Source organism: Sesamum indicum, linkage group LG9, assembly GCF_026168435.1.
Source record: "Sesamum indicum cultivar Baizhima isolate 11 linkage group LG9, ASM2616843v1, whole genome shotgun sequence".
NCBI classification, from domain to species: Eukaryota; Viridiplantae; Streptophyta; class Magnoliopsida; order Lamiales; family Pedaliaceae; genus Sesamum; species Sesamum indicum.
In genome coordinates, this window is record NC_142665.1 from 18,539,970 (window position 1) to 18,550,690 (window position 10,721).

The following is a 10,721-nucleotide window of genomic DNA, read 5'->3' on the forward strand; positions in this document are numbered from 1 at the left end:
GCGCTCTTTGATTTGTTGTAACATATATATTTTTTTAATATTTTTTTATAATTATATTTATTTAATATAATAAATGTTCTTGAAATTAAATTAAGATACATAAATGTTCTTTATTTTTATAAAGTTACAGCTATATTTTATCATATTATTATTAAAAATTTATCCTATTCAATATTATATACTATTATATACTTTTATAATAATGTAATTTTATTGAAAAGAATAAAAAGTTAAAAATAAGAAAATCACCTCCTAAGTCGTCTTTCTCTTACGGCAATGCCCTAACCCCAACGGCCAACCTCACCCCCGAAACAGGGCCAACCCCGTCCACCGGCGTACTCGGCGACAGCGACAGCAGCGGCCGGTGACGTCTACGAAGCTTACCGGCCGGACACGAAGAAAAAACAGGTGGGTTGCGAGTTGCGACTTGTTTCTCTTTTCCCTTTTCTCCTTTGTGATTAGAAATGGATACATGAGGAATGAAGATGCTTTGGTAATGAAACTGTTTGAAGATGTATTGAAAATTTGAGTTTTCGGTGGAAAAAGCAATTACTTGCTTATGTGGGTATGGCTCCTTGACAATGCGTAAAGAAACAAATTATGGTACCAATTCTATTGTCTTTGAGATGAAATGGATATATGTATTTTCCTTAGAGATTCTCTGTATTTGCAGTTTGATTGTTGTCCTGGATGCTTCTTAGTTATTTCTTGTCATACCTAAGGCTAGGAGAAGGTTCTGCTGTATCTTTGTTGGAAAAGGTGGTAATGTGTGAGAAGACGCTAATCAATGTTAACATAATACTGCAGAAGGTTTAGATATCTAAGAAAATCATATAAATTTTTCTAAGGCTGATATATGAAACAACTGAAGTGTTGGTGTATGTACAGTGTGTATTGGGTATTCATGCTTATGTTTGGTTGCAAATTTCCGGCTTTGTTGATTGTTGAGTGGGGTGCTTGTATCCTATTAAATTGTGCGTTCTTGGGGTTGACTTATTTACATCTCCTCTTCATTACTTCCTTTGGGTTTTCATTGAGAAAGTGGCGTGTGGGATAGAATCGTTTGACGTTTCTCTGAAGTTCTTGCAGCCAAAATAAGCATTAATTATCAAGAACTATTTGCTTGAAACCTAGAAGTTCTCAATGCAAAGAACTGAACTTTTATGCTGTCTTTTCTGGTTTAGGAGGGTAGGATTTGAGACTTAGTAATTCTCACCCCGAGCTCGGCTCATTTGCAACTGTACTCCGATCCATGAAAGATTTTTGTTTCTCAATATCTTTTAGCATTTAGCACTGGCATGAGATACGAAGCATTACAGAATGGAATAATATTTGTCTCTAATTTGTAAATTTTTACAAATTAGAGATCAAAATGTTAGACAGAAAATTTCCATCTTGGAAGTTTAGATTATCAGGATTGTGAAAATAAATTTGTCTTAAATATGTCTAATTTTTCAAAATAACAAAGATAAAAAGAAGAAACAAGGAAATATTTCTTAATAAAACATTATTTTTTATTCAATAATAAATCCATTCCTACATCTTTTATTTAAAAAAAGTCTACATTTTTCATTGATAGAATTAAAAGTTTATTTGATGAATTTTTGAATATTACATTTTAGGGTATATATTACAACGAGCTCCCTTGAGGTTTGACATAATTATAGATATTCCCTTGTTTTTTGGAAAATTACTAATACCAAATATGAAATTATGTAATCTTTGAATGGAGGTTTGGAATTGTGAACTGTTACTGCATTTTTTTTTCCTTTTTCCAGAACAATTGAAAAATTCAAAAACCTGAGAGATTGATGGAAAATTTTTAAAATAAAATGATTTCACAAATTTTTTGAACATAAGGGTGTTTTAGTCAGTTCACCTCAAAAAATGGATGGTAACCTAATGAAGACTAATGAATTGTGCTAGTTTTTAGACGGGGGGGTAATTGGTATTTCCCAAACAATGAGGAAGTATTTGTACTTATGTCAAACCTCAGGGGACTTGTAATTTACCTAAATTTTATTTTAAGAAACTTTTAATAATTTTCAAGAATTTCCATTCTGTACCCTCATTTTCCCCTTGGCCTATCTTCCCTCACATCTGCAAATACAACATAGTCGATCTGCAAACAAACTTCAGTAAAATTTTCGTGAAGCTACTATCTTATTCATCACTCATCACAAGATATACACTTGTTGAGGTAGTATTTTCGCATTTAATTTTGAAAGGCATGCTTTAATTTTGAGGTTCTCACAGTATCCTTGCCCTTCTTTGCTCGATTCAGAAATTGCCTGCCTGTGAGTATCACATCTTACTGGTTGATTGAGTTGTAGGTTTCTGATTGTTTCATGTTTACTATGAATTCTCTGATACTAATCAAAGTCCAGTTCTGCAGAACATAATGCCTAAGTCAAGTCAGTACCAGCATTAATTGATCCAACGAGTTGGCATATGGGGCAAAATTCTACTATTTTATTTCTGATACATCTGCCAGCATGTTGTTACTTTAATTTATGGTTATGGGAGATCACAAAGAGGTGGCCCATAGTTGTTAAAAGTGCGGAAAGACATGGCGCGCCAGGCGCGAGGCTAGCCATTCTTAGAGGACGGGGGGGGGGGGGGGGCTTGCCATGGGGCGTCTTTCTGCCTGGAGCAGAGAGCCCAACCCTTTTGGGTGAGGGTTCAGGTGCCTTGAAGGAGGGCGCCAGACAGTAGGCGGGGAGGTGGGTGGTACACGAAGGAGGCGGCGGCTCAGAACTAGGGTTATAGAGAATGAGGAGAGCTTCTCTCTCTCTCTCTCTCTCTGTTTCTTATTTCCATTTGAAAGGAGAAAAGGAAAAAAAAAAAGAGAAAGGAAAAGAAAAAAGGAATATAAATCTAAAAGAAAGTAACGGAAAACATGTAGGGTTTTTTAAACCTTTTAGAAAAAACAAGAAAGGAAAGCGAAAAAATCCCTTACTGGTTGTTTTACATTAATATAATTTCTATTTATATTTTAATTGTTTGTGTACTATTGATGTTAAAAGATATTATGATATTTTATTTACGCAAATATGCACCATGCATTATGCCGTACGCCATGGCTCCAGGTCACCTTTGCGCCTTGACGCGTCATGCGCCTTTAACAACTATGAGGTGGCTTTGTGCGAGCCCACCTAGTTTGGGGAAAGAGCGTAGAATCCTTAGGTTTCCTTTGATAGTTTGTCATAGTGCACACTTTTGATGTTGATATTTGATTGGAATTTAATATTTTTCAGCGCATTATAAACTAATCCTGTTAAGTTTCCAAATGAGACATTGTAATACATGTCTATATGTATAAATGGATTGTAAACCGCTAGAGTTATCTTTGCAAATGAGATGATCTCGTATGCTTGAACTTAAAGTTTTTCAAGATGGGAGAATTTACTTTCTGCTTTCACTTACAATTTGTCAGCATCTTGTGGTGAAAACTGAAAACATTGGATTAAAGAGACTAGGTGAACCCACAAATTACTTGTCATTGTTCTTCTATTATGTTATGAAATTTATACTTTATTTTAGTGTTTCTACAATCTTTTTTTCCATGTTGCTACAGATCCAAGTTATTCTAAGATATAAGATTGTGGAGATTCTCAAGGGAAGAGATTGTTGAAGAACAAATTGTTTGTATCGGTAAGTATTCTTGCCTAGCCGAGTATGTATTTATCTCAATGAAGGTAATTCATTGAGTGTTCGACTGTGTTCATGTATCTAACTTTTTTGATATGCTAACTTCTGTTGCCTCTTCTGAGTGATAGTATATTGCCTCTATGTTTTGGAGCATTTCGATCAGTTGATTTATGACAACGGTCGCTTTATGATTCTTTCACTTACCATGAATATGATTACCTTTTTTATCTTTAGAAAGTCTTTAGTTTCTCCTCTGAATGGACAAAAGGATAGTAGGACACTTATTCTATTACTTCCATGTGCAAGTAAAATGACTCCTTTATTTCTTTAAATTGGAGACATGTTACATGGAAGTAAAATTGTCCAACAAATCAGTCGATGCTAATAATTCATTTAGTTATTGTTACACTTAAAAACTTCCATATGTTAGAAGTTTTAATAATGTTGTTAGATTGTTTTTCCAAAGTTTTCCTGGTTACCCACTGCTACTAGGTCATGTCACTTTTTAACTTCATTTCTCTTAACATAGTGTAATATGGCCAAAGCTTCTTTACCTTAAATTACCACCTGCTGATACATTATGCACAAAGAAGAAAAAACAGAGTTTCAGAGAATTAAAGAAAATCTTGAACTTTTTAAACTTTATTCTTCAAAATTGTTGTTTTTTCTTCTTTTCTCCTGATAATACCAATTGCACACTTTAAATTATGATCATATTATTCTCCAAATTAACTGTTGAAAATCTAGTTTTCTATCTACTTCTATTCTCTGGTGTTTTAGTTTTATTCTGTCATGGATGCTTCTCTCAGGTTCCGTTGGTGAATATAGTAAGCATTTATAAATATGAATTTTCAATACTATGATTTTAGTCGATCATATGGTATTTCTTTATTGGTAATGTAAATAAAAGAACATAGGAGTTAAATTAGTAGAATATAATATATTGAAATCAACTTTCTTAGTTTTAATCCTCCATAAATGGCATATTGATCTAGATGTCTTACTCTTAACATCTTTTTATAATGATGGAAAAAGTTCTACCATAAAGGACACCGAGGTTTTCAGCAAGTTATTTGTTCAACTTACGGAATTGGATTATAGTAGTTATATTTTATTTTATTCAGTTAGGGAAATGTCAATGAGGCTAAGATTAGTTCTATATCCACAACAGGAGGGAGCTGCATTTCTGAGGTGATGCTTGTTGTTATTGTATGAATTTCGATGTTTGTCGAAATTATTTGCACTAAAGATTCTTGATTGAGCTAAAAATCCTTCAGAGATGTTAAATTAAGAACTGAAATGAGATTTAGCCCACTCTTCCAGTCCCACCTTCCAAGTTGCGCTGGAATAATCATCCTTCCAATGTCATCTGATTCCAGACACCCTGATCCATTAAAAACATTTTTTTTTCTCAATTTTCTGCTAGCTAGTTCTAGAAGAAATGGCGAACAAGAGGCCGGAATTTCAAGTGTACAACAGTATGACGAAGCAAAAGGAGATCTTTAAGCCCATATTAGAGGGCAAAGTCGGAATGTATGTTTGCGGCGTTACCTCTTACGACCTCAGTCATATTGGCCATGCGCGTGCCTATGTTGCGTTCGATGTTCTCTACAGGTTTTCATTTTAGATTTTTTTGTTCAGATTTTTTATTAGGTTAACTATGGAGATTAAGCTGGATTCACATATTCGTTTGAATAAATGGTTTTGTTGTGTATGTGTTCATTATGTGCATGAATTGTAATTAAATTTGTTTTGTTATTTATTTGGAAGATGAATCTACAATATGGAGTTCTTTTCTTGTGCGTATGTTTTAAGTTGGAGACATGTGGTGTTTGTTTCTGGTTATTGCTTGGCAGTGGGAATAACTAATGTGGATTTTCAAGTTGAGAGGCTTTAATGGAAAATGAGAAAAAATTTAGACAAATCGTGGGCTGTAACTGATGAATCCCTTGAATTGCGCTTGATGCATGGATGTACTTTGATTCTGTATATAATGAGGCTTTGCCTGTGAAAATATGTCGAGTAATTTGTTTTGATGCTTAGATAGAAAATAGCAACTGATAAATGCATGCTAAACCTAAATTGCCAAGCTTAGCACAATGATGCTTTTGCATCTTGGACTTGTGAATACTCTTGGAGTTGACTAGTTTTTGTCTAAAATTCAGTCGTTTTCTAGATTGATAAAGACTGTATAGCTTACTTTTGCATTTTTCTTTAATTTTTTAATCATATTACCCATTTACGAAAGATCAAGCGTGCTAAACCTAGTTTTATTGTCTTGAGGTGTGGCCATCTTTGTTAAGAGGCAACTCATAGCTGTAATTTGTCTAAAAGAAAGGGGATCTAGAAAGTGGATTTTTTTTTTTTTTTGGGTAATTCTTGGACTTGCATTTGACGGTTATATATGTATTATGACTATGTGAATTCTTGGTCCTACCAAATGCTGTTGCTTTGATGTATCCTACATGTGCATTCCATCTGAATTTGTGTGTTGAAATTTGATTCGTGTAGGTATCTTAGATATTTGGGCTACGAGGTTGTTTATGTGCGCAATTTCACTGATGTTGATGACAAGGTGAGATGTCTTTGGCTGATGCTTTTCCTGATTTCTCAAGTGCTCAGATTATTTATAGAAATGAACTACTGAGTGGATAATAAACTGTTCATTTTCAGGTTTGTTGCAAAATGACAATAATTTTCGTATTTCTGTCCAAGTTGTCAGTAATGATAAATAAGGGAGACTAAACTGGGAATTTATGGAAACAGAACAAGGATAACATTTGTCAGTGATTGTATTTCAACTTAATAAGAGATCCTTCAAATCTATGGGACATAAATAGAGCACATTGAAGGGGGGATGGGGAACTGGTATTTATTTCTCAATGATATCAATGTCCAAGCTGTTTCAGGTCAAATATATTCTCAATGCCAGAGCTAATCATCAGTTGGAGTTGGACCTTCCTGCACGTTTTTGCATTATGCATGCTTGATGAATTGTGTTTGAGGAGCATGATTCTTGGTTGTAGATAGGGGCAGTTATATTCTTCATATTAACTTGTAATGGTCCTTAAAGGATTAACATGTTCAGATTATTCGTAGAGCGAATGAGGTTGGGGAGGATCCAAAAGCATTAAGCTGGCGGTTTTGTCAAGAGTTTCTTAATGACATGGCTGATCTCCAGTGCCTGCTTCCTACCCAGCAGCCTCGTGTTACTGATCATATGGAGCAAATCAAAGACATGATAGCTCAGGTTCTTTTCTCACCTTTGTTTTCTTTTATTTTAGTATAGGTCACGATCTTCTTCTAATCCTCATTATACATATATTTTTCTCTCTCGGATAGAGTGTTTTCATGCTCTTGTTCATGCATGGACATAACATTATCAGTAACTGTGACATATGTTGAAGCAAACAATATGTTATGTATAGCTTTCTTTGATGATTTACACAGGTTTTTGTTTTATATTTGAAATCTAAGTATTTGAATTTTAGCTTATATATTACATAAGACATCTTTGAAATTGTTGTATTTGATTTTGACTGAAAATTATGTAGAATGTGTAATTTCTTTTCCTCATGGTCATGCGAGCAGGTATATAGTTTTATGACGTATCCTATGGAAAATAGAAGTTCGATTTCTTTCTACATTTTGGTGCATCCTTTTCTCTGAATTCACTGAACATTCTTGTGCTATTTTTGTTTTGTTTATGTAGATAATCAGCAACGGTTGTGGTTATGCTGTTGATGGAGATGTTTACTTCTCTGTTGATAATTTCCCAAAATATGGTCTTCTATCAGGACGGAAGCTGGAAGACAATAGAGCTGGGGAAAGAGTTGCTGTTGATGACAGAAAGCGGAATCCTGCTGATTTTGCTTTGTGGAAGGTGAAAAACTTTTACAATTTGATTTCTGGTGTAATTATTCTTTTATGCCTCAACCTATATGTCTACATATGTATATTCTTTTTACAGGCGGCAAAGCCTGGCGAGCCACTATGGGACAGCCCCTGGGGTCCTGGAAGACCAGGATGGCACATAGAGTGCAGTGCCATGAGTGCTTATTACTTGACACATACATTTGATATTCATGGTGGTGGGATGGATTTGATTTTTCCTCATCATGAAAATGAGATTGCTCAGAGTTGTGCTGCTTGCTCAGGGAGTAAAGTTAATTACTGGATACATAATGGTTTTGTTACGGCAAATGATGAGAAAATGTCTAAATCACTGGGTAACTTTTTCACCATTCGTGAGGTAAAAGATGGGAGTTATTAATTCCCTTCACTTGATAGTTTTGAACATTCTGCTTTTGTTGTTTGGATCATCACTATCCTGATAAATTATTCCTTTGCAGGTTACAAAATTATACCACCCACTTGCGTTGAGGCATTTCCTGCTGGGAACTCACTATCGTTCTCCTGTCAATTATTCAATATCACAGATAGAAATTTCTTCAGAAGCTGTTTTCTATATATATCAGGTAAAAAACATTCCAAATTTCTCTCATGGAATATTGTTAGTGGCTCTTGAATGATTGTTTCTATCCTTCAATTGCACATCCATCACTTGTCATCATTTTTATTTGGGTCATAATCGCTGGATTTTGTTTGACAGTTGGTGAAAAATGATCTACATATTAGATCTGGGTAAATAGATTTTGCTCTTGACCAGCTACTTGTTTTTATGTCATTTGACAGCAGAAAATAAGTATGGAGTCTCATTATTGTTCCGTTTCAATCATATATTATATTGTAGTAAGTTCTATCACGCTATCTACGAGCTTTTTTTTAAGCTCAGTGCATTCTTGATTTGATAGATTATGCTTTATGCATAACAAATTTGGTGGCTAGTCTCCGATGCAGTGCATGCATGCACAGCAAAGTCAAGAATAACATATTCTGATTTGACTGCTCAAGGTTGGAACATTGTTAGGGAACAGTTTTATGTGTCATTTTTGTACTAGCAGACTTTGCAAGATTGTGAAGAGTCAGTATCCTCACTGAAAGAAGAAAGTGCAACAAATGCCAAAGTCCGCATCAGCCCCGCTGCTCAAGAATGTATCAGTAAGCTGCATAAAGAATTTGAGGCAAAATTGGCTGATGATTTGCACACACCATCTATCATAAATGCTGCTCTTCAAGAAGCTTTGAGATTTATCAACAGTTCTGTAAACACGCTCAAGGCAGGGATCCATATTCAATAGTCTCTCTCTATACATTCTCATTCTGTTGTGTATGCCCACAAAATTATGTCTTTCTTAGGGTATTTCTTTTTGCTTACTTTCAGAAGAAGCAGCAGCAGCAGCAGCAGTTATCCACTGTTAAGTCTCTTGTTGATCTAGAGAAGCAAGTCAGAGAAGTCCTGGATGTTCTTGGATTACTTCCCAGTTTGAGTTACGCTGAGGTGCATTTCAATCGACTTCTTTCACATTTGTACCTGTGACACTTTCGATGACTCTAATGTCGTAATGTGTTATTGGGCACTCTGTTGTACAGGTTTTGCAACAACTGAAAGATAAAGCTTTGAAAAGGGCAGGATTGACTGAAGCTGAAATTTTTCATGCAATTGAGGAAAGAACGGAAGCCCGGAAAAACAAAGAGTTCTCAAGAAGTGATCAGATCAGGAGTGATCTTGCTGCTAAGGGAATTGCCTTAATGGACATGGGAAAGGAAACTGTTTGGAGGCCTTGTGTTCCTGTGCAACAAGAACAGCCAAGAGTGCCAGCTCAACAGGAGAAACTTGGCGCTCCAGGTGAACAACAGAACCATCCTCGGCCAGCTGAAAAGCCTCAGTCTGTCGTACCAGCTGATAAACAGCAGTAGATAACTATCATACTTGTGGACTAGGTAAGTAAAATCAACAGGTGACACAATGTTGGAACTGTTAATTTGAGTTGCTTCACTTTATTTCAAGATCTTTGTGCTGGTGGGTCTTTACTGAATTTTGTCCCTTGCCCTGGAACCTTGATGGAAGGCCAAGAAGCTCACAGATGGTACGATTGAAGGTCTATTATTGTTATGGAGAATATTAGTATCAGTAAACCTCCTCTGACATCAACTTGAAAATTGATGTTATTTTTTCTCTTCTGTGGTTATCATCACCCCTAGTACCTGTCTGATGCCGTTTATAGTCATGTTCACAACATTTACTTGCAGAACAAAAATAAATATCGAAGATGTCGAACAGACTGTTGACACTGGCAAGCAGTTTCCTCAACTTGTCATATTCATTACAACGATGATATTTAACAGGATCAGTAAAATGAGAACGACTCCTGAATCGACATCTAAGGAGTCAATAAGGTGTGGAGAAACCTGAGGTAGGGGTCCTTCTAGGAAAAGTTTGGTGAAACAGCCCGTAGTCATGATCTAGCCTGCAGTCTGTGCGGTCACCAACGCCTATGGTTTTAAACGTACTACTCTGTAGGCCAAATGATGGTGAAGTACTTTTTACGAAGATTAATGGCCAAAAAACTGAAGCACTTACAATTACTCACTAAGTCAGTAAACTCCATCATTACCTCTATTGGATAGATTCCATCAAAGCGGTATGAACTACAAACATATAATTGTGCTTGTGAAATGATAGTATTGACACTTTATAAATTAGTTATATTGCTGCGCTTGCAGACATCAGCTAGCGCGCAAATAGTTGAACCTGTCTCCTTAATGACAATCATCGACACTTGACGGATGACTGGACACTTTGTCGGAAAATTACTGGAACATGATTGACCCAACAGTTGGGAAATGGCCTTTGCAGTTTTGTAATGTCTTAAATTCATCGTGGCCCCTAAGTTGCAAAAGAGTGTGTATGCAAGTTCTGAGCAAGTTCCCTTGTATTGCATGCTTGGGGATTAATGTAATGTTGGGTTTATTCCTGTAAATCTTACATCGTTTATGTTTATGGTGGTGTTGGCTTGCAAAAACATAATCAGGAACATATATGGAAAATGAGTACTTGAGTGTGTGAGAAGACTGGCTGATTGTGAGTGAACCAGGTCGCAAAGTGGCAAAAAATTTTGATCCAGTGTAAACCCCTGTAACTTCAGCTATGTCAAAAGTTCCTACAC

The 10,721-nt window shown here is 35.7% G+C and overlaps 1 protein-coding gene across 5 annotated transcripts; it reads left to right on the forward strand.

Moving 5' to 3' along the window:
* Positions 1-220: 220 nt before the first annotated feature.
* LOC105178150 (cysteine--tRNA ligase 2, cytoplasmic) lies at positions 221-9,746 on the forward strand. Of its 5 annotated transcripts, none has more exons than XM_088884952.1 (11): positions 221-408; positions 3,578-3,654; positions 5,078-5,265; positions 6,163-6,226; positions 6,740-6,901; positions 7,364-7,534; positions 7,622-7,903; positions 8,004-8,129; positions 8,616-8,831; positions 8,936-9,052; positions 9,145-9,746. In XM_088884952.1, the coding sequence occupies exons 3-11, from the start codon at positions 5,093-5,095 to the stop codon at positions 9,469-9,471; spliced, it is 1,638 nt and encodes a 545-aa protein (XP_088741078.1). In that variant the 5' UTR covers positions 221-408; positions 3,578-3,654; positions 5,078-5,092; the 3' UTR covers positions 9,472-9,746. The 5 variants fall into 5 exon arrangements, with proteins under 5 accessions (XP_088741078.1, XP_020554932.2, XP_088741080.1 ...); XM_020699273.2 differs by having other exon boundaries at positions 5,082-5,265; XM_088884954.1 differs by lacking the exon at positions 221-408 and having other exon boundaries at positions 3,574-3,654.
* The last annotated feature ends 975 nt before the right edge of the window (positions 9,747-10,721 follow it).

Excerpts from the sequence above, each read along its gene's own strand:
- LOC105178150 (XM_088884952.1), top strand. The coding sequence starts at position 5,093 with ATGGCGAACAAGAGGCCGGAATTTCAAGTGTACAACAGTATGACGAAG. Across the intron at positions 7,535-7,621 it reads CTGATTTTGCTTTGTGGAAG|GCGGCAAAGCCTGGCGAGCC; the intron begins GTGAAAAACTTT and ends TTCTTTTTACAG. Across the intron at positions 7,904-8,003 it reads ACTTTTTCACCATTCGTGAG|GTTACAAAATTATACCACCC; the intron begins GTAAAAGATGGG and ends ATTCCTTTGCAG.